The 24592-nt window shown below is 35.7% G+C and overlaps 1 protein-coding gene across 4 annotated transcripts in view; it reads left to right on the top strand.

Annotated features, from left to right (window-relative positions):
* The window catches only part of SLIT2 (slit guidance ligand 2), a 322457-nt gene that overhangs the window by 237659 nt on the left and 60206 nt on the right, over positions 1-24592 (top strand). For 2 of the 4 annotated variants that reach the window (XM_039838091.1, XM_039838094.1), the window contains exons 15-25: positions 176-199; positions 3723-3873; positions 7769-7843; positions 9365-9508; positions 12820-12963; positions 14540-14706; positions 15615-15747; positions 18792-18860; positions 21495-21566; positions 22075-22146; positions 23627-23698. In XM_039838091.1, coding sequence (XP_039694025.1) covers positions 176-199; positions 3723-3873; positions 7769-7843; positions 9365-9508; positions 12820-12963; positions 14540-14706; positions 15615-15747; positions 18792-18860; positions 21495-21566; positions 22075-22146; positions 23627-23698 — 1123 coding nt within the window. The remainder of the gene's footprint in view (positions 1-175; positions 200-3722; positions 3874-7768; positions 7844-9364; positions 9509-12819; positions 12964-14539; positions 14707-15614; positions 15748-18791; positions 18861-21494; positions 21567-22074; positions 22147-23626; positions 23699-24592) is intronic. The other 2 variants (XM_039838093.1, XM_039838092.1) reach the window with 2 other exon arrangements.

Genomic DNA, 24592 nt, shown 5'->3' with positions numbered 1-24592 from the left:
CTAGATGCATTTACTACTCACTGTCCATTATTGTACTTTGGCCACTGCTGTGAATATACATTTTTCACTTAATTATCTGTAGTAACTTGAGTCCATTCTTGGTCTAATATAACTCATATCTCTGCTTGCTGACATTCAGGTGCATCTTCTATTTTTTTTCTCTTTTTTTATTTAGCTAAAGAACAGTATTTCATTCCAGGTAGGTTTTGCTTGGTAGTAGGACTAACTGCAGACACCCTTTCCTCTCCTTATAAAATATAGCTTCTAAACTTTTGATATGCATGCTTTTGAAAGTACAGTGCGCACTCTGTAGATAGATTCACTTCTGCATAGATCACTTGTAGCTGTTTTCCTGAACACTTGACCGTTGCATGCAGCTTCTGATGTTAAACATATATGTTATTAAATTCCCACCTTTTTTTAACTTTTTCTCTCACTTTGGCATATTACCTAAATTTCTCACAGTAGCTAAAATGTTCGAACCTATGGCTTTCTACTTAAATCATTTTCTCTCCTTACCTTGTATATCTGATCTTTCAACCTGTTTTTAAAATATGGCTTATTGAGCTGGTTTTAAAGACAGACATTTCTGTCATCAAGGAGCTAGTTCTACATGAAATCAGTTATGAACACACAGAATTGTGTTTTCAATTATGAGATTTACTTTTTTAAAATAGGTTTTACACTAAAAAAGTGTTTCTTCCTTTTTGCTTGACTTTGCTTACTGCTGCTTCATTTTTTGTGCAAAAACAGCAACTTCCTAGTGATTTACATGCAGTTGCACTGTGTGACTTTACATTCTTGCATACCTGGAGTCATAATAAAACTCCCCCAAAACAATACTGACATCGATCCCGAAAGCATCAGAAGTTCATGAGCCCTAAGTGTTTTGAGTCATTTAGGCAGATGATGAAATCTTTCTTAGAAAAGTAATTGAAATGTTTTACCACTATAATCTTCACACTATCAAAGCTGATGTTTCTAGAACTAGCTCTTTGAAATATGTATCTTTTTGTACTGTTTCCTTGCCTGCCAATTGTGTAAAAAGCCTCTTGAATTGTTTGTTTTAAACTATTATATAAGAATATATGTTAGTACTAATTGATTGGCCACATTTACCATCTGCTGAGTATATCCTAGTCTCTAATATATTTTAACAGCTGTAAATTAAAAAGTATTTATGTAGTATTAGTGTCCAAAAATCCATACCTATTTTCTAGAGAACTCTGGGTTTCGTCTCTATTTTAAGGAGATATGTGTTGCTTGCCATTATTGAATTATAATTTGAATAATTTTACACGTTTAACAGATTTCGTTATATTATTTTGAGCTTGGTTGATTAATAATATTTTATATATTACACTGGCTGCATAAGAAGTAACCAATTGAAAAGAACAGTTGATTAGCTTTCACTGGCAATCTTTAAAATTCATTATTTTTACCCAATTATTAAGTAGAAAGTCATCTGGTAGCTATTACTTACCCCAAAAAAGTTATATTTTAAACACCAGCACAACTGTAGGATGAAACATTAGTATTATTTAAATCCTCAAATTATAGCAGTTAATATAATTGTTACCAAATTATTCAATCTATTACATTTAAATATACTTACTAACGATTTAAAAAATAATGTCTTCACCAAATAAAGAACAAAAGTCAGATTGTTTTCATAAATTCTGATACAGTTTTGCCCGCTTATTAACAGCAGCCAAAATAAGTTTTGGAAAACACCTTTTATATCAGATATCATGGCTTACTTGTCAATTTCTGATCATTCAATTTATATTATTTAGAACAATAATTATAGAAGTCAGGACTCAGGAGAATTCTTTGGTCCTTTTCTCCCTTTCCCCCCACCCAAGATTTTAATTAATATTTTGCCTATCTAAAGGGGTGTCATGAAATAAGCATTATTGTCATTGCATTGAATGCAGATTATTTTAAATATAAGATATCCCCCTAGTGTTCCTGTTTTTTAGACTTTGTTCCAAATATTTTCTTGTTTTACTTTTAAACCACAATACAACAGATTTTCAATAAATAATCATGACATTAATTCCAAATGTAATGAAATCATTATATTCGGCTTTGCAAACTTCTTACGAGATTCTGATTCCATTTTAACTAAGTGACATTATTTGTAAATTGGAAAGGTTATTAAAAAGCGTGCAAGCCACAAGCTAAAGACTCATCCAAATGAGGATAGTCCTTGAAGAGCTCAATGATTAGGTTTTCACTTAATTTTACATGGTTACTTGCCTACCACCATGCTATATGGCATTCTAGACATGACAGACAACAACAAAGAAAATCTGTCTTGCAGAGAGTTTATCTTTTAAAGGAATTGACAAGAACTTAATCTGTGCTATGCATCTTGTATGCCATTGCTTTTCCTGTAAGACCACCATTAATAAAAGTTTACAAAGCATGACGATTTTTATCATACCATGCCATTCCCTGATAACTGCCACAGTAAGGAAAGGAGAAAGAGACCTTATTTTATATATATATACATATGTGCCTATATTAATCTTAATCGGGATTACTGTCTTTTTTTCCTTCTTGGTGATCTTTACTTTTGCAGGAGTTCACCATTTTGGCTGTAAGTAAAAGTGTCTGATCTGAAATGTAATGCCCTCCCTTTTCAATCCTGATGTACTTTCTTCTAGTCTCGATCTTTTGCGCCTTTATTATTATTATTATTAATTTTTTCAAGACGAAAGCACAGATCTTTTGAGCTTCTCTGTTTGTCCTCGTAGCTCACCTCCAACTTCTTCCCGGATGTTGTTCCCGAAAGCTGTTGTTCCGTCCTGCAGTTCTGAAGGAACGGTGGAGGCGCCCTTCAGTGTAGCCCCTTCTTTGTGTTTCCAGGAAATCTTCGGTAGTTACACTCTGACTATGGTCCTAAGCATTCTACGGGAAGAATGCATGTCATGTGAACAGTACCACACTTCCAGAACGTCTGTAGCTTTTTTCCTGCTTCCCTTCATCTTTCCTCTCCGTCTTACCCTTGGCCTAGTGGATGGTGTAGTGATTATGTAGCGAGATTTTCTGTTGTGCTTGATCTAACCATGTGGTTGCCAGGTATGAGGAAAACATGGTTCCGTCAAGCACCATGGAACGTCACGCAGCTTTCTACAGCATGACAAGCTGCTGAGGCTTAAATCAGGATTTACTTGTCTCTCTTTATAAAATCAAAATGAAAAAAAAGAGGGCTTTTTAGGCATTTCTGAAGATTACGTGAGTGGGAGAGAATAATAAAAGACCATAGAAAATTTAAAAACCTGAGTGCATCTATTTGCCTTGAAAGCCCTAATTTAAAATGATACATAGGAATATGTTTATTACTGGATACATTTTAAATTCCTGACTCTGAGAAAAAATAATCTTTTTCACAATTAATAGCCATTGTGTGATTAGCTGTCAAATAGGCTAGAATGGCTCATAACTGGATCAGCAGAAAGTACAGCTGTGAAAAGCTCATCTCTCTTACTGTTTTCCTGTCCTGTGAATCTAGTTACTCTTTTTTCCAGCAAATTACAAGCCCTTGTTTTAACCCTCTCCTGACATCCATTGACCAAATTTCCCCCAAGTTGCCTCCCTGCTGCATAATCTATAGTTATCTTCCTTTTTTTCCTTCCGACAAATGAACAAACATTCTAACCTGTAGACTCAGTATTTTTTTTTTTTCCATTTTTTTTGGCTTGAATCCTCAATAGGTACAGAAGATTATCGATCAAAATTAAGTGGGGACTGCTTTGCAGATTTGGCTTGCCCTGAAAAGTGCCGCTGTGAAGGGACCACAGTTGATTGCTCCAATCAAAAACTCACCAAAATCCCGGACCATGTTCCCCAGTACACTGCAGAACTGTGAGTTCATCTCCCAGCAAAATCCAGGGTGGGAAGGAGGAAACAAACACATCTAAGTATTGGAATTTTAGTCTTGCCCTTTTATTCTCAATAATTGCAGTAATGTTAATGAACACACAATGGCATAACTCTTCTCTGTAGAAGAATATGTTAGAAACTCTCTTCCTTCACCTTTCTGGCCCAAGATGCAACTATAAAAATTATTTTACCTGAAACTTACTGGATTTCGTTAACCATTGTCACTATAATCAAAATAAGTAAATTTAAAAAAGTTATTTTACCTCTCAAAAATTCAGTTAGCATTTAATAATACTACTAATAATAGCATTCGTTTGTATGTATTTCTTCAGCATTATTTATGCCTAAACCTATTTCTAAGCACTGAATAGATTTTTAACATGTTTAGTCTTTACAGCAACCAAATAGTTTGCGAAGCACCATTTTTAATCTCTGTTAATTACAAACTCAATCTGAGAATCTTTTTTTAATCTGCTTTGCTACCTCACAGACACACTGCTGGAAGGATTCGATGATTATTAAGTATTAAAGCACAAAGGATAGTTTTTTCTGAACAATGTATAGCATAGCAGAAAATACTGAGAAGACAGAGTGTGATCAATTCATACTTTTAACCCTAACACAGGGCCTAGCACGGACTAGGTCCTAAAATACGTTTGTTGAGTCATTTATAGACCCGTGCCCATGTATTTAGATACCGTGCCCATGTATGGTTTGCCTTTACTGACTTTATTTATAAAAGTAAGACATTTAATGTTAGTGTTTTAAAAATCCAAGAAAAACCCAGTAAAATCTCATCATTTTCTGAATGTCTTAGCGATGTTTATGCGTAGCACCATCTGGTATTTGTCATTAACTGCTTTGCATAGTTGGTTGTCTTTCTGTGCATGTGTAATCCTTTGTCTTCAACTAGATTATGGCCCCTTGACAACAGGGATTGTATTTTATAGTTTATCTCCCACTGTGCCTATACGCATGCCTGTTACTTAATGAATTTTAAGCAATTTGAATAATTGAAAATAATGGAATGCTTTCAAAGAGATGACAGAAACTAACTTCTCTATTTATAGTGATGCTTTTATTATTATTATTATTCCTGTTAATTCATGAAGCTATTTCATAGCCCTAGGACTTTTAGCAATGCATGGAGACCGTGCAATAAAAGCCCCAAACTCCATTTCTATAGTCATATAAGGAGTTATGCTTATTTCCAATAATACTACAAATGATAATTCAAATCATGTCTTCCAACATGATAATACCTTAAGAAGGCTTACTTATTAATCAAGAATTGTATTAGAAACTAGCATCTAATTTATTTTCAACAGAGGATATATGTGTGTTTTAAGAAATTATGAATTTTTTAACTTATACATTTAAAAATCAGCACTTGGAAGAAAATACCTGATAAAGGATTTATATACAGAATGTATAAAGAAATCTTACAACTCAACAATAAAATAAAAAATGAAATTGTACTTGACCCATTTAAAAAGTAGTCAAATTACTTGTATGAACGTTCCTCCAAAGATATACAAATGGCCAGTAAGCACATGAAAAATTTCTCAGTATGATTAGGCATTAAGGAAACAAATAAAAATCACAATGAGGTAACACTTCAAACCCACTAGAACGTTAGTAAAAACAAAGAAACAAACAAACAAATCAATACAGGTGAAATTGGATCCCTCATACATTGCCAGTGGGAATGTAAAATAACACAGCCCTTTTGGAAAACAGTTTGGCTGTTCCTCAAAGAGTTAAACATAGATTTACCATGTGACCCAGCAATTTCACAGCTATGCATATATCCAAAATAACTGAAAACATATATTCGTAAAAAAACTTGTACACGAATGTTCATAGCAGCCTTATTCATGATAATCAAAAAGTGGAAGCTTCAAGTGTACAATTCAACAGTAAGGCATTTATGTGTGTGTGTGTGTGTGTGTGTGTGTATACACACACACACACACACACATATATTTTGCATTGTGTATTCACCTCCCATAGTTAGATTTCTTTCTGTCACCACATATTTGACCCCTTTTACACCGTCTAATTCTCCCTCCCCTTTCCCCCACCCTTTGGTGACCACTAGTCTATTGTCCATGTCCATGAGTCTCTGGTTTTTTGTCCTGTTTGTTTGTGGTTTTTAGGTTTATATTCCACATATAAGTGATATCATGTGTTTTTCAGCTTTTTCTGTCTGGCTTATTTTGCTTAGCATGATTATCTCGAGGTCCATCCATGTTGTCATGAATGGCAGCATTTTATCTCTTCTTATGGCTGAGTAATATTCCATTGTATATATGTACATTGTATATATGGTGACATTGGTTAACACAGTTTCGTTAACCATTGTCACCATAATAAAAATAAATAAATTTTAAAAAATTAAAAAATAAAAGGAGGTAATATGGATTGATATGAAAAGATGTTCAGGATATATATTTCTTCATTGTGGTAAAATGCATATAACATAAAAGTTAGCATTTTCACATATATTTGGAACATGTATGATCTGATTCAGTATGTTTAAATTTGTATATACGATTATACATTTTAATAGTCTGGGAACATATAATAAACTGGTAATTATTCTGACTTAAAAAAAAGTGGAAGTAACCCAAATATTCATCAACTAATAAATGGATATGTCTATACCATAGAATATTATTTGGAAATTAAATGCTGATATATAGATATAGATATAGATATAGATATAGATATAGATATAGACATGCTGATATATAATGCTGAGATATATATATGTATATATATATACACACATACACACTAAACATGAATGAATCTTGTAAACATTATGCAAAGTGAAGAAAGCCAGCCACAAAAGACCATATTTTGCATGATTCCATTTATGTGAAACGTCCAGAATAGGAAACTGCATAGAGACAGAAGGTAAATTAGTGGTTGCCAAGGATTGAGGCTGCAGATTGAGAGTGAATACTGATGGATATGAGATTTTTGGGGGGCTTGATGACTATGTTCTGGAATTCGATAGCAAAGATGGGTGCATAATTTTGTAAATATACTGAAAAACACTGAATTGTACAATTTAAATGGGTGAACTTCATGGTATGTAAATTGAATACTAATGAGACTGTTAATAAAAAATAATTGTGGAGCAAGTGAGCAGGAAAAAATGGCCTAAAATGCTTTCTGGGGAAGGGGTAATCGTAAGGAAAAAGTTCGAGAAACTTTGTTCTACAGATTACTCAATGAGCTGCTTTTGATTATCAAATATTGATTTTCTTTACTATGTGTTTCTTAATATAATTTATTCTGATCATTAAAATTTGAGTAAAATGAGAGAAACATTTCAGTACAGTTGGCCCTCTGTATCCTCAGGTTCCCCATCTGTGAATTCAAACAACCTCAGGTGGAAAATATTAAAAAAATTGTTACTTTATTGCTGACGTGTACTGTATAGTTAGGCTTAAGATGGTTATATCTGTACCGAACATGTACAGACTTTTTTCCTTGTCATTATCCCTTAAGCGATACAGTATAACAACTATTTATGTAGCATTTACATTGTATTAGATATTCCATGTAATCTAGAGATGACATAAAATATACAGGAGAGTGAGTGTGGGTTATATGTAAATACTACACCATTTTATATAAAGGACACGAGCATCCATGGATTTTAGTACCCAAAGGGGACCTGGAACCAGTCCCCCATGGATATTGAAGGATGACTGTACTTACCGCAAATCTTTTGTTTTATGTGTCCTATATTTTGCTTTAGGATAATCATTAAATAATATGATAATTCTGCATGAGAGATAAAATTTAATCCCTTCCTGACCCTTGGTAATGAAACTCTTCTGCTTTTTGCTTTTTTTTCTAGGCGACTCAATAATAATGAATTCACAGTGTTGGAAGCTACTGGAATCTTCAAGAAACTTCCTCAACTACGTAAAATGTAAGCCGTGCATTAGCCATCTTTTTAAATTTTCATGGTGTTTTGTTATGTTTTTCCCGTCCTTGTGCAATTTATTTAGATTTCTTTGAAAATCGGAAAATATAAAAGAACCACAGAAATGTCCATGCAGTGACTACCGGTGGCATGAATTTAGGGTAATCTCTGAGGAGAACCAGAGGAGCTGGCTTTTTTCCGTGTGTTCAGTAGTGGAGGCCTGGCATCTCGCTTTAACTCAGACAGCCGATCTGTTATGTGGCCACAGCAGGAATCCAGCATCTAGGCACCTTGGTGACGGGGTCAGCAGTGTTTCGTAACTTCCTTTACTATTTCCCAAGCCATGCCGTTACTTCTCCCTCAGCACATCCATGTCAACTGCTTGACTTTTTGCTTCATTAAACTTTCATTAGAAGAGAGAATTAATGATTGCTAAACCGGCTCGATGGCTCATCTGTGTTATTACATGTCCACAACTCATATTTTAAAATAAGTTTGTAAGCTCGGCAGCTTCAACAACACTCAAGACAGGACTTCCCCCCCCTTGAGGGGGAGGGAGGGAGCGACAAGACAGAGGCCAAGGTCCTAAGGCCAGTGGGGCACCCGCCACATAGGAGGAAACATCAGACCGAGGAAAGGAGCATTCTGCTGTGACATCTGTACTTTTAGAATGATAGGGAACTGGCCCACGGTCACACCAGACTATAAGAGGCAGAGAAGACAGAAACTACTTCTGTGCTCTCGACCTTCATATTATAATACTGCCTTGCAAAGAATTTCTAATTGCTTAATTGTCCTTTGTCACTAATACTCACTGCTCTTTCTTTTTAGCTATAAGATGCCTTTCACTTCGATACGTATTTATCGAGCAGCTAATATGTCCAATGCTCTGAGAAAAATACAATGTTACATAAAAATGATTCTTTTTATATGGGCATTCCTAGTCCGGAAAAGTGTTACCTCAATTGGATGTTCTTGCTCTCTGGGCAAACGTTGTATTTTGTATCATACAAAATACTGACAGTTAAGTTGGTTATTTTGACACATTATTCCATGAGACGTTTAACTGGGAACAAACTCATTCAAATATATTTTTGATGCTGTCTAAACACTAACACATGTTAGTCCATCCTTCTTTTAACTCGGTCGCCTTCTTTTAGTCATTAATTCATTCAACAGTTTTAATCAGGGGTATTTCTTTGAGAAGTTCCTTATTAAGTGCTGTGGTGAACAAAGCTTTATGCAATTCAGCAGCTGACCTCAGGAATTTTATACTCCTAGGGACCCTTCCAGATCATTCTGACAATGATCAGGCTGCCATTTTTCACCATGAACATTAGCCTTTCGTATGTCACTTTGGCTCGATGGGTTCAAGATGTGGGATCTCTTCAGAGCCTTAAGAGTGCTGGGCAGTGAGGAGCTAGCAGATTGTGGAAGAAAGTGATCAAATATGTTGTCTCAATCCCCTCATTGTCAGAAGGAAATTGTTTAAAAGCTTTTTTTTTTTTCCCAACAATTTTTATTTAGAAACTTTAGCAACAATAAGATCACAGACATTGAAGAGGGAGCTTTTGAAGGAGCATCTGGTGTGAATGAAATACTTCTCACAAGTAACCGTTTGGAAAATGTGCAGCATAAGATGTTCAAGGGATTGGAAAGCCTCAAAACTTTGTAAGTGTTCTCATTTGCATTGCGATCCTTCCACCACAGGATTGTAGTTCACTGTTCATCATAATCCTGGAGAGAGGATATAGATCCTACTCTTCCTCTCTCTCTCTGACACACACACACACACACACAAACACACACACACACACACACACACACACACACACACATTTCGTGGATGCAGACGGTCTCTTATTCTAATATCCCTGATTTCAGTATGTGACTTGCAAAAGATCAAGTCTCCCCCGGCTGTGGATTCCTCAACAAAAAAGATCATCTTTCCTCCAGCGCTTGTACAGATCTTCGTCCTCTGTTCTGCTTCACGACCATTCTCTTTCCTTTTCCATGAACGCCTCCATCTAACACTCCGTCTTGGCCCAAGGTTTCTAGCTTCAGAGTCTGCTCCAACCCCTGTGGCAAAATAAATCTAACAGTGAATTTGGAGATCACCTTTTCCTACTCCTGCAAGGTCTTAGTAAAAAAGAGAGAGACTGACTATGGGTAGAACTTACAATATCTGTTTCAGAGTAAACATGCTGAGAATTATGTCTACTTGCCCAGGGGTAGTGAGGTTGGGAAAAAGAAATTCTGTATGTTTCCAGAACATTGCTGGCCAAGGAGGATGGGATTGGATTGACTAATAAGGAGAACAGTTTGAGTTACTCAAATTTTCTACAGAGCATATATTTAGTTTTTATTATTTCTAAAGTACATAACCATGTTTGACAAAAGGAGTGGCCTAAAAATTGGAAGAGACACAAATCAAATGTTAAGCTTTTGAAAGATATGAGGGGAACTAGTTGTCACTAAGCAGCAGCCCTTGGTGACTGCAAGAGAGAAGCCCAGGCTCCACTGTCTCCCCTACACCCTCAGCCTCTCCGCAGCCCACAGAGCCACGGCCGGGGGAGTGAGACCTCGGGAGTCTATGGTCTGCTCTTTACCAGATGTAAAGGGAGAGGGCCTTCCCCCGGCCAGTGGGGATGTGTTACCAGCATCCCAAATGCAAACCCCACTAACAAACCTCTGCCCAGGGGAGAAGGATGCTCCTTGGGGAATAGCCTGGATCCTAACCCTTCAGCAGGACCAGCCTGCCACCTGCCGACCAGCCCCCATGGGCTAACCTGGACACATTATTTAAATGTTCCCTCAGCCTTTTCACGGAGGAGATGCTGAGGAGTGTGTTGAAGGGAGGCAGAGAAGATATGCCGCAGGCGGCTGCATCTCCTCCGCCCCACCCCCTCCCCAAGCGCTCTCAGGTAACTCATCAAAACGCATATCCTGCAGCAAGCAGAAGTCAAGGGACTGCTTGTTACTGGAACCTTCTCCTCGGGCTGCCGTAACAAGAAATTGCAGATTGGATGACTTAAACAACAGAATTCGTTTTCTCAGTTCTGGAGGCTAGAAGCCTAAGATCAAAGGGCTGAGAGCGTTGGTTTCCGGTGAGAATTCTTGGCCTTGGCTTGTAGATGGCTACCTCTCTGCTGCATCATTATATGGCTTTTCCTTTGTGTGTTCTAGAGTCCCTTCCTCTTCTTAAAAGGACACCAGTTCTATCAGATTAGGTTCCTACCTGTAGGACCTCATTTAACCTTATTTACCTCTCTAAAGGCCCTATTTCCAAGGAGAGTCCTGGGGAGTTATGGCTTCAGTGTAGGCACATTTTTTTTTTTTTGAAATTCACTATTCAGTCTATAATACCACTCCAAAGAGTTTATCAAAGTATTTCTTCTGACTAGTCCCATTCACAGGACTCTCCTTCACCTCCTTTACCTCCATTATTTTTCTAGCAATATTTTTGTGCCTCTTATGTTTTGGCACCTGAGGCGGACACCCACTGGCTTTCTAATTAGTCCCACTGTGTCACCACAAGCATAAGAGAGCATTTAGAGCCAAGCTCAGGGCTCAGGGTAGTGAAAAGCCTAAAGTAGGTTTATCTGGACATATCTAGTCCTCTCAATGCTATCATTCATCTCAGAGCTACAAAGATTTTGACAGGAAACCCTGTTGCCCTTAAACTTCTTAAACCTTAGGGACTAGTAAACCTCTTAGTAACACATACGCATATTTCTATGGGTCTTCGAATCCCCGATTGCAGGCAAACTGTGGTACATATGTATGCTTACAGATGTTTCTAGTGACTTCTCCCAGAGGTCTGTGACTCCAACGAGACCAGGTGCTCTTTATTATTTATGGCAGAGGACCGTGCTGATAGAAATACTTTTCTGTTGTGCATTTCTTTGTTCCCTAATGTGAAATGATGTCTTAATAGGAGAGCATCATCCTTTCTTCTTCTGATCTGCGACTTAGCAAAACGCAGAAGTTGATATTTCTTATTTATGATAAAGCAGTCTAGAATTATAAAGGAACACTTGGTTGTTAATTTATTTTTGCTCTTTTTTTTCCATCCTGCAATCTTGTAGTAGGGTGGTCAACTCGTGTTTAGAAAAATTAAGGAAAACTGACTTTTCAGTAATGCTGAGTAAGATTTATGGCAGCTATTCATTTTGACATGGAATTTTTAGAAGCCTTTTGTTCCTTTTCCAAGCCTCACAAATAAGCAGTTCAGACAAGATTTGAGAACTGCACCAAAACTTGAGCAGCGATGACTAAATGACCACAGTGTTAATACTATTAATGGCAATGACCCCCACCCTCCCCCCAAAAAGAGGGTATTTTTTCAAGAGAAATCCACTTCAACTGTATTGTAAGCAACTGGGATATGTTTACTATTGCCTCTTTTTAAGTTCTGGACTTTAAACAATGAAGCATTTTTCATAAATAAAGTAATATGTGCATCTTCGTGGTTGCTCAGTCAAGTTTACTCCCAGCTGGTGTTGCCAGTGATGTGGTGTGTGAGTTCCTGAGATGCCCTTCGTTCTGCTGTGGTTATTGATTCTTTAGTGCCATATTCTTTTCTGTCCAACCTCAAATGCAATACTACGGTGAATATGCAAATGATAGGACTCTAAGGGCTTAGAGAGCTGTAGGTGGACTTAGAACATTATATAGTCATGCAAACGTAATTACAGCATCAAAGGAAAACATCTACCCTCGTCAAATGGGATTGTAGGTCCACACGGAGGCTCACCATGCTTTTCGTAACTTGAGTCTAATCATTGACAAATCTAAGCATTTTATTTTTTGCACAAGGTTCTCGGTACATAGCCATAGCAATTCTTAATGACAAGAGAACATTCAGGACACAGTAATGAATGCTACACATTCACTAAGAGGGGCTATTTTGGTCCTCAGATAGGCAGAATTGATTGCCTGATGCTTTATCTCTATAGCAGTGTTCTGTTTTATTCCCTCAGGATGTTGAGAAGTAATCGCATAAGCTGTGTGGGGAATGACAGCTTCATAGGACTCAGTTCTGTGCGTTTGCTTTCTTTATATGATAATCAAATTACTATAATTGCACCGGGGGCATTTGATACTCTCCATTCTTTATCTACTCTGTAAGTATGAAAAATAGTCTTCATTTGTATATTATGTGAGGCACTGTACTATATTTATTACTTTCATTGATAACATTTGAATTCATTATTAGGCATTTCATAAAAATATGGTCAAGGATTTAGGGTTTTATTTTGTAAAAAAGACAAATTTGTTCATGTTAGATTTTAATTTTTCTAAAACTATCACCTTCTGTTGTACATTAAAATTTAACAAAACATCATAGGATTTTTAGTTCATTTTTTTAATAATAATGTACCGTGGCTTAATTGATAAACTTTAATCTTATTATAACTGATTGTGTTGCAAATAAAAGAAATGTTACAGATTTTCCCCAGCCTTCTCACACTGGAGTCTTTTCAGAATAAGTATCGTAAAAACAGGGTTGATAAGGTTATTGCCAACATGCTGTGCTCTAAAGGATCGTTCACAGTGACAGGAGCTGCGTTAGGATGACGAGACCAACAATAAAAGCTGTTCACTGGAGGGCATTTACTGTGACATTAGGAAAATACTGAGGAAATCAGTTGAGCCTGTCCAGGTGGATATTTTATGTAGACAGTTCAAGAATAAAGGCTATTTGTAGGTCTATAGACAGAATTCAGAAATATATATATATATACATATATACATATATACATATATATCCCTCTCCAAATACTGTATTCAAGGCCTCTTGTATGTCTAAAAGGTATCTAGAAAGCAATGTTTGAAATGATAAATCTCGGAACTGATTTGATTTTTTAGTAATGGTGGCATTTAAATATACTAATCTAACTCAAAAGGTAGTTAGAAAGAAAAAAAAACATGCGACATAGCTGAAGTCACTGAAGAAATTGTTTGAAGGAAGCATCCATCCATCAGGAAAGTGCTTAATCCTCTTTCCACATAAAATGTAACATTTTACATGGAGTGACTAATTTGTGCATATTAAAGATGGCATGTTTATAAATAATGGAGTTGTCAATAGATTTGTGCTGAAGTAGTAAGATGCCAGAAGTATGGAGATTTGTAGAAGTAAATTCATTTTTATAACTGGCATTTAATCAACTCGGCTGTCAGTTTAGATGGGAAACCTAGTCTCTAGAGCAAATAAGAGATGGAAATCTTGGAATGACAAATTAATGAAATAGCTGTTGTCAGGTTAAACTCAATCATACAAGGTAATCAGCCTTCATCTTTATGTTAACTTACTGCATTATCAGTGTAAGGAAGTCTGACAATAAGTCCGATCTCAGACAAGTTTAAATTATCTCTAAATGAGATATCTCCCAGGATCCACTGCATAAACCCTAAATTACTACCTTCAGTTTATTTTTGCCATGAAATTATTTGAAGAATTCTTACGTGAAAGTGTCGTTGTTACTTTATGTTTCACACGTAAATATTTTAGGCAAAAAATGCATCCCACATGCTGTGTGTGCCTGAATGTTAACTGGGGCTGGGGGCGGGGAATACAAAGAAGAAGAGGGAGTCATTGCCACAGAAATGGCATGGAGGAATGGTAGCATGGGGCTTCGAAAAGTAAGAAAGTGAAACCGTGAACTCAACTCTGCATTGTTTGCATGTGGCGTTTAGAAATCTCTTGGCCAATCCCTTTAACTGTAATTGCTACCTGGCTTGGTTGGGAGAATGGCTCAGAAAGAAGAGAATTGTAACCGGAAATCCTCGATGTCAGAAACCATACTTCCTCAAAGAAATCCCCATCCAGGATGTGGCCATTCAAGACTTCACGTGTGATGACGGTAAGACAGCCTTGCCGCATCTTCGGTCACCAGGCATCCAGGTGACCGTTCTGAGGCCACAGGCACAACTCAACAGCGGACTAGTCCAAAGATAGTTATTGAGCATCTTTCGCTTTGTTTCATGGTTTTGTTATGTCACGTTTTAGCAATAGGACGCTTACCTTCTCAGACTGCACTTTCACATCCAAGTCTACTTTGTGTGTCTGAATGTTTTAGGTCTTCCAGTTTCCAACTGGTGGTCAGTACTATGTTTATAGCTTCCTTTTAATGCTTCCTTATTATCCTGAGCATCTCTTTTAGTAACTACCATTTCCGAATGAGAAAAAGCAATTGTCTACTAAAATAGTAATGCTAGTAAATCTAACAAAAGTAATAAATTTTTTTATTATTTTTAATGCACTCTATATATCATCCCATACGATTCGCATAATAGCCATGTAAGGTAGGTAGAGCAAGTTCTGATATCATTGCCCGTGACTGGAGAGCTCATCTGAGCACTATATTTTAAAATGAGGAACCCATACAATTTTTGCTAAACATTTTAAATTACTCTGTCCCTTTATGTCTCTTCATGTCTGTCTCCTTACAGTTTCTCCGTAATTCAGTGTACATTTAGAGATGCTAATTAAACTTATAATTTGTATACATAACTAAACAAATAAAATAATGACTCTAATGGTATTGATAATACAAACCAGAGATTACCTTCTGGAATTCTGCCTTAGGCAGTCTGAAAACAGTACTAGATAAACCATATGGTGTCAATTTGTCAACGCTTCATGCCCTATACATCAGCAATCATATGGTTCAAGATGTATGCTTGTTACCTTAATTTAAAGGCAAAAAATCACTTCTAACATCTTCAAAGCCATGAATCTGGGTTTTCCTATGTTTCTTTTGCAATTTAGGAAATGATGACAACAGTTGCTCCCCACTGTCTCGCTGTCCTACGGAATGTACCTGCCTAGACACAGTGGTCCGATGTAGCAACAAGGGCTTGAAGGTCTTGCCCAAAGGAATTCCAAGAGATGTCACTGAACTGTAAGTAAAGCTCATCTCTTCCTTTTTTGAACAGTTAGTATTTCACATACCAAGAGACATAGACACCAAACGAATATTTTTGGAGTCCTGTTTGCCAAATACATTCTATGAGCCATTAATTTGTATCACATAAAACCCTAAACAAATAATGTAGAAGCTGGTTCAGATAGCCTTGGAAATGTAGGTTGTGTGTGTTTCTCTTTTTTTCACTGCAGGATTTATCAGTGCTTTTATTATGCTAAGGTACACTGTGAAGCTCCAAGAGAGGGTGGTAAAATATAAGGCAACTCTGTACTTATTAGTCTTTTTCTTGTAAATTATCTTCCAAGACTAATGTCCCATCAAACGCACCTTGGAAAATGTATGTTTAGTTTATCTACAGTGTCTGGGGCGTTCCATATGGTTAATTATTCTTTACCACAATGTCCCTTGGGAGAATATCTTACCATATGGGATACATAAATATCTGGGAGATGGAAGAAGCTGGCATAGTCCTTACCCTTAAAAAGAGATACTGCCCTTCGGATGTGAATCAGAGTCCTTTAGATCGTAAAGGGTGTGAGGCCACTTGTCCCTAACATTTTCATAACTGATATTTAACTGCAACTTACCTGGCCATAATATCTGGGTACTAAGCACTCCCCTACTCTTCCTTAGCTGTCTCATGCTATATATACGTGGAATGGAATAAATCAGAATAGCTGCTTAAATAATAATGTGCACATGCTCCAATCCAATCCTTTATCTCAATGCGAACGTGCCACGTTTGAGTCATTTTGCCTCGTTTATTTTTGGAATCATGTATCAAAAACCATTTAAGTCCAAATCTAATTCATACAAATGTGGACCTGCAATTCATTCCAAATGAGCAGCTTCCATAAACCTTTGGTGACACGTAACACTCTTAATGAGGTCTAAGAAGATGCCACGTCAGTTATCAAATCACGTGCAGTTCTGTGAATCCTAAGTCAGTCCTGAATTGAACACTTAGACCAAAAAAAAAAAGAAGATGTGATCTTAGCACATGTTCACAGAAGGTCCCTCTTAAATTTGCATTGTTGTAAAGTGTCCAGTTTCTCTTTCATCGGTCGTTAAGGAACTATAAGCACTACTTTGTGCTTGCGTGTGTGTAATTAAATACTTAATTCTTACTTTAATGTGTATTTATTTCAGAAGATTACTCTCCATCCAGTGTTGGGAAGCTAGATGCCTATAGAGTATTCTGTATGCAAAACACTGATGCTAACACTCAGTATAACTTTCAGATCATCTGGGAGGCAAAACCCCTTCTTCTACCCCTTTAACTGGCTCGTCGTGCCTTAGCCTTTTTACTTGATTCCCATTAAATAATTTTAAACATTCTTTACTTACCAAAGTACATCTGAGAACCTGCTTGAGTCTATGCTATCTATATGTTCCTTCTTTCAGTCAAATCTTCATTTCCCTACAAATTTTTAAAAAGCCAATTTTTTTCTAAAGAAAATAGGTGCAGAGATAAGGAAAATAACTCATCTCTTGTGAATTCTAGTTTTACCTCCCAGAGAGCTATTCTTAGAACCATACCAAGTCAGCGGAGTCCTTCTCTACAGAACTATATGTGCATGAATTAGAAAAAAATTTCATGAGCTTATTATATTAAATTATTAAAGAATGTGGCAAAAATAAGAATGTATTGGTGGACAGTTTAGGACAAATGGTATGTATTATTTTTAATCAGTTCCATATAATTTCCCTCTTAGGTTGTTTTACATGTAAACATAGGGCCCGTATTGAATCTTTCTGTTATTACATTTTCTGGAATTAAAGGAGAGTGCTGAGTGTATGGGGTTGTGCTGCCCTCTAGTGGCACCAAGAAAAATTTAGCTAAAGGAAAGAACAGAGGGAAGAGAGAGGGGTGGAAATAGCCGGAAGATTCAAGTAAGCATAAGGAGCCATGACATACGCCCAGCTCTTCGTCAGTTATTTATTACATATTTTTGTAATGTGTGACTTTTATGTAACTTTTTTCATTTTGAAATAGTTGAAAGAGATTGTTATCTTAGGCAATTTCTCAGTTACTTCTGTATCCAGCAAAAATACTAAACCCTGGATCTTGAGGCTGACCATGACATTGGGGCAGTCATGTGCCCAGTGTGCCAGGACTGATTGTGGGCACATCTGTAGCCAGATGATCCAGGTTACCGAAAGACATTCTTACCCCTTTCCATCTATATTCTGGGAAAGAATAGCCTTGGGAGGGGATGGAATTTATTACCTTCGTGTATATGTGACATCATGGATATAACTGTAAGCATGCTTGTACTTTCTTGTCTTGCCAGTTAGCTCAAAGCCTACTTTCTGATTATTCTGCTGACTCTAATCAGAAATGGAACATTTACTTATATGTGGTTATTTGAATATTACTTTCACATATATATGCTACATTAGTGCACAGGATAAATGTGCTTTTCTGTGAAACCTCTGAAAATTAATATCCCCATGTCAATTTACAGTGGTAAAAACAACTTTTAAGGTATTATTAACTGAAATCCAATTATGTTTAATTCCCAAATATCTCCTTTAAACCAGCCATCGTTGTTTACTAAGTATATTGATATGTATTCAGGCAACGAAGGGTGGCTCGCCCTCAGTAACAAGGTTCTGCCAGTAGCAAATGCCTTTCATGGCACTGCCTCCATACAAACACAAGAAAACTGGAGTTTGACTAAAAATGTAGTTGGTCAAATGAACCTTCTTGCTGACACAAAAAAATGGTTGGATACATGCTTGCCTTCTTAGATAAACCACAAAGAACTGGACTCATCAGTCTCTCCTTGATTTTGTAATTTAGCCTGAGTGATCCACGAAAGAATTCTACTGGATTGGACAACTGTGTTTTTTTCCTCGTTACTTTTCTTTACAGCATCCCCAACTAGAAACGCAACATCTTAATGTTAAAATTGGCAAGTGCTTCCCTGCCTCTATTAAGAATGAAATATTGTTTAACTATTTTACGAAACAGTACTGTTACTTTAAAAATGCTATTATTGTTTCCTTGTTTTTAGGTATCTGGATGGGAACCAATTTACACTGGTTCCTAAGGAACTCTCTAACTACAAACACTTAACACTTATGTAAGTCATGTATTATATGTGTCTGTCTTTGACTTCTTATTCTCTTTCATGAAAATGGGGATAGCAAGTGGCAGAAGATGTAGTGAACCTTTTAGATAATAGAAATCATTGACAATTTGTTGCTTCCCTCCCTGCACGTCGTAATTCTGGATCACCAGCTACATCTTATTGTGTATCAGCCAAGCAGTGATGTGTCTTAGAAAACGGTCCTCCTGTATGCAAAGTACAAATACAATTAAATGTACGTGTCAGAGAATTACAGTATTGCAGCAAATCGTATACTTCTACTGTTGCTGAATATGGGCTATTTTATGACAAGCCAAGGAGAGACAGAAAACAGTATTTTTATTCTTAACTTTAAGCAGAAGATGGTAGATGGTAATAGTCTTACTAAAAGTATATTATAGATCTAGTTAGTTACATTTGATTTTCTTATATAATAAATAAATTATGAATTAAGTAATGGGCCTCGACTATTAAAATTCATTGTGTAAAATCCGTATTATATATTATTTAAGTAAACTTGACAAAGATGCTGACATTCAGAGTAGAAATTTCAAAATATTGAATTTTTTTTTTAGTTTGGTTTGATGTCCTCCTAAAATAACATCTTTTTTTCATTAACGTATGTAAACAAATTTTTTTTACCAATTTTAAGTTTTATATACAAGTACATTTAAGCATACAAATATTTTATGCTATTTATGTGCACAGTATTTTAAAAAATACATAATTTTAGTATATATAATGTCACATTTAGAGTAGACTTGTTGGTAATTGATAAAACTCACAAAACAAAATATAGCAATGATAGTGGATATAAAGGAAAATACTTCATTAATTTCAATCTATCTGATTTTAGAGTAAATATGACTGGCTTAGGAGGCAGATTTCTAGTACACCTATAATAAAGAAGTTTATTCCTACTTAGTGAATTCTAGAAACCTAGGTAGTAGAAAATGTTACATTTCTCAAGCAAACTTTATAATAAACTAAGCAGGTTAGTTAAAATGATGTTGATTATTTTCAATGTTTCTTAAAAGTATGAGAAAATCAAACACTTTTGCAGAAAGTATATAGGACTGTTTAAATGACAAATGATTAAATTAACAAAAAAAAGAGACTATCCTCTAAGATGTCTTGTTCCTCTTCTAGTTATTTATTTAATAGCATCAAGAAGTGATTATATACATTTTGTTCTGTTAAATAAAGCATTAAATTGCTCTAATTTCCAAAGGGTCACTTCATCAGAATTGGGTCATTTGTGGGGACAGCTTGTGATTATTTAAAAACAATTTGGAAATGAAAAATGAGAATTGGTAGATCTACAAATGAGTTTACCAAAGAGTCATTATACAACCATAGGCAAGTAACTTTTGCTTATATATATATATGCTTTTAAGATTTAGGTATAGTACTTCAGCAGTTAAGAAGATAGATATTAAAGCTTCTGTAACACTCCTACCATTTTTACAATTTTATTGGTCCATTTTGCTGATGGTTTGGTACTTTAATAAAGGAAGGAATAATCAGCTTTCCTGACCTTTTATTGATTCACATATTTTGCTTCAGAATAATTTAGTGAATATAAGTACACACACATAAATGAACATAAATTATGACCTATAATTTGCCATTTATTCATGACTCGTTTATATATTTGGCATTTTGCTTTAAAAAATATTAGTGCATAGATGCATATTTCCTAACATGTGTGTCACATTGTCATATATATTTTTCATAAAGTTTTAAAAAACATTTTCTAAAGTAAAATGCAAAAATCATGTATATTATATACAATATTGTTATATTTATTATATTGCATTATATATTATATTTATATACTATTATTTTATATATATTCACATAAACTATATATATAAGAAAAACAAGATCAAGTTCCCTGATTATAAATTACAACCCAAATGCAAAGTGCTCATAAATAGCCATTTAGCATTGGTAAAAAATCCACATCTCTCATTTACTTATCATTCATTAAATGGATGTTTACTTAGGACCTACTATGTGCTGGTGACTTTGTCAAGGGCAAAATTTTTAATTATGGCGCTTTTTCAATTATGGCATTGTGAATGTCATTAAATGAGGGATTCTTTCAGTTATCAAATGTGGCTGTGTGTATTAGGGAGCATTATGTCTTTATGAAAATAGAGTGTGTGTAACTGGTGGAACCTTCAAGAACAAAGGCTTATGTCTCACCCAAAACATGTGTCTGTGGTAAATGGCCTCCACATGTCTTCACTCTGGGACCAGCAATAGGTGCTGGGTCTGGGGGACATCACAGTCTTGCAGAGGAAAAAGAAGAAGAAAATGGGAAAAGTGAGCTCACTCTCAAGCCTTTATTCTGAAGTGAAATGGCTCCAGGGCCCACACTTTACTGGCCCAAATTATATACTAAAATAATAATATATAATTCCCACAGCCCGGGGCAGCACAATAGTTCAGAGTAACATCACAGTCTGCCCCAGAGGGTTGCTCGATGTTTCGTTATTTTTAGATGAAAGATGACTGCTAACAAGGCTGCTATGAACAAAAAGACCTTCTCTCTCTATGAATCACTAACATTTCAACTTCTGTGGTGACATTAGACTTTGTTTTCTTCTTTTTCTCTTTTAGAGACTTAAGTAACAACCGGATAAGCACTCTTTCTAACCAGAGCTTCAGCAACATGACCCAGCTCCTCACCTTGTGAGTACGAAAGTGTAGTACCGAGCTTTTATTAATTCACTGGACAAAATGTGTTTTCTGTGTCTTGGACCTTCCTGGTAAACAAGACAGGTGAAGTCTCTGCCTTCAAGGAATGTACATACTTTTTGGGAGAAAAAGACAAATAAAACCTCAATAAGCCAAAAAATACGGACATTGCATAAGAGTGTTGGGTTCTGTAAAAGAAACAAGAATAATGTATGTTTGCAGTGGGGTTAGGAGAGAGCCTTAAGCAGACTTCTAGGGAAAGTCACTTAGAGAAGGCATGGATGAGGCATCAGCATCCAGCAGGGGTATTCTGGACTGTGTTTACGAAACAAATGCATTGTATTAGTGAAACAACACAAATATTTTTTTAAATATCATGCATCGATATTCTCAATTTATAAGATGTTAAAATAACCCTTTTAAAACCGCTTTATTTAAAAAAATGACATTTGGCCACTTTGTGATACTTGAGTAAAACAAATTGGCTTGTGTGTGCTTTCAGAATTCTTAGTTACAACCGTCTGAGATGTATTCCTCCTCAAACCTTCGATGGATTGAAATCTCTTCGATTACTGTAAGCATCTAATGTTCAACAAAATACCTTTTTTTCTCCCTCAAGGATTGAGTTTTTGGTTGTCCGTTTAATGATTTAACTGCTTTGTTGATTCTTGAGTGTTTTTGAATATATACTTTAGGGTTCACTACAGATTTGGAAATAGGAGAATTATGTCTTATTGCATCATTGTTTAAGAGCTTGTAATTCGGAGAATATAATTTTCTGTGATACTTGTTGAAGTCGTTTATTTGATACTATATAATATTTAGGTGTATGTTTTATATAGATATAACTAATTTTGAAAGAAATGTAATTTCTGTACAGATTATATAATATATAAACTTTGTATGAAATAAAACAGGATCCTCAGTCCCAAGAGCCTCCCCTAGAATTTACTGTTAAACAGTTTGATGTTCTCTTCTGCCCTTCCTTTGTATGCATTTGCGTTTATATCATGACATATGTATGCCCCTGGCTTTGTAAATTTTTAAAACCATAAAGAGGATTTGTTCTTGTTCTACCACATCTTTACTATCATTTGTTTTACTTCCAAATTTTTGTTACTCTGTGCAGCAGTTTTAAAGAGCATCCTACACATTTCGTCATGGTGCAAACGTGCTAGTGTTTCAGCAGTGATTTGTGGTGGGAAGCTACTGTCAAAAATATTGAAAGAATACCAAAAATAACCATCGAGTTGTCCTTTAAACAAGATTCTGCCAATTTAGGAATTTATTTTTCCCACCAACTATTTAATACAGTACCTGTTTTAAAACACTCCTGCAAATATTGAATATTATTAATGCTTTCGGTTTTGTCATGTGACAGATGGAACATTATTTTCCATGTCTATTAATTGGCAATTCCGATTACTAGAGCATTTGAGTATATTTTATTTGTTTATTGAGCATTTGTGTTGTTTAATCTATGAGCCTGATCATATCTTTTCCCATTTTCTATTGGATACTTTGTCTTTTTCTTATTAACATAAATATCTTTATGCATGTATTACTTGACTCAAAGTTTGAAGGTCTTTTCACAAAGGAATTATTCTTTGTATCTTATATATGTTGCAAATATTTCCCATCCTGTTCCTTATATGTAATCTATATTATGAATATATTTTAGATAGTCAAAAATTTGTCACTCCTTTTCATTATGGTTTCTAAGTTTTATATAGTGGTTTTGAAAGCTTTCTCTGTCCCATATTTATAAAAAAAAAAAAAAGAGCTCTTCTGTATTTTCTTTTACTACGTTTGTTTTATTTTTGCATTTAACTCTTTGATCTAGAATTTATTTTATGTATATGATGTGAGGTAGCAACTAACTTTTTGTTTTCCGAAATAAATCCCCACTTGTACCAAAACTGTTTATTGACTAGAACATCTTGGCTGCACTGATTTAAAATGCTTATTATAAACTGAAGTTTCATACATGCATGGGAATTTTTCTGAACTTTTTGAATTATAGGAAATTTAATTTTGCATTTTCTTGCTCTTAGCTCTTTACATGGAAATGACATTTCTGTTGTGCCTGAAGGTGCTTTCAATGACCTTTCTGCGTTGTCACACCTGTGAGTACCTAGTTCACGTTGTGGGTTTAGTGTCGAACTATCCTCGGCCAGTGGGTTTGAAACATATCGTCCTCTGCCGCCCTCTTTATTGTCACATCATAAGATGTGATTGGTTCCATCTTTAAAAATAAGGTCAAGATTTTTAATATAGATATGGTGGCCTCTACAGTATAGCCTGAATTTATTCTTCTGGCCATTCCTTCCCGTTAGTTGAATTCTCTTTGCTTAGCTAAAAGTCTCTTCTTACAAATGTGGTTTCCCTGACTTCCTAGTAGTCTACACCTTATCTCTCGATGTTCTCTGATTCCAGAATTGGCTCTGCCCAAATCCAGCTTTTCTAAGTCACGTCCCAAGTACCACCTCTTCCATGAAGCCTTTCTTGATTTGCTCAAGCTGGATTCATTTATTTAGCAGATTTACTCAGCATCGACTATGGCACCATGCAAAAGTAGATTAGACAGGGTTCAAGACTTTATAGTGTGGTAGAGGGAAACAGTCAAACTCTCATCTTGAGTGAAATGTTTTTCTTTCATATTCTCTCTCATGTAGCCTGTTTGTATCTCCAAACTGCCTGGAAGTACAATAAAACAATTAAAAAATATGTGATAAATTGGGTCCAAAAATCTCAGTTAGGTCAAATTCCATTATTACATGATTTACAGTTCTATTATTAAGACCATGGCAGAGCTAGAAGGAAGTTCAGGGAACAATCCTAGAACCCAGAGCCTTCTTACATCAGGCTGACTTTGGTGTCACCTGGTGGCAGTTATCTGCTTTGGCTTAAATTCATTGTCAGTTGGCTCTCAGTTTTCCCAAGGAGCTTGCCTTCCATATTCGCTCTTGGCTTTGCCCTCCCCTTTAAAACACACCAAACCCCAAGAAGATAAGACATTT

This window comes from Pteropus medius, unplaced genomic scaffold, assembly GCF_902729225.1.
Source record: "Pteropus medius unplaced genomic scaffold, Ma_sr-lr_union100, whole genome shotgun sequence".
Lineage (NCBI taxonomy): Eukaryota > Metazoa > Chordata > Mammalia > Chiroptera > Pteropodidae > Pteropus > Pteropus medius.
The sequence above is the reverse complement of the archived record's forward strand: the minus strand, read 5'-3'. Positions and strand labels throughout refer to the sequence as shown.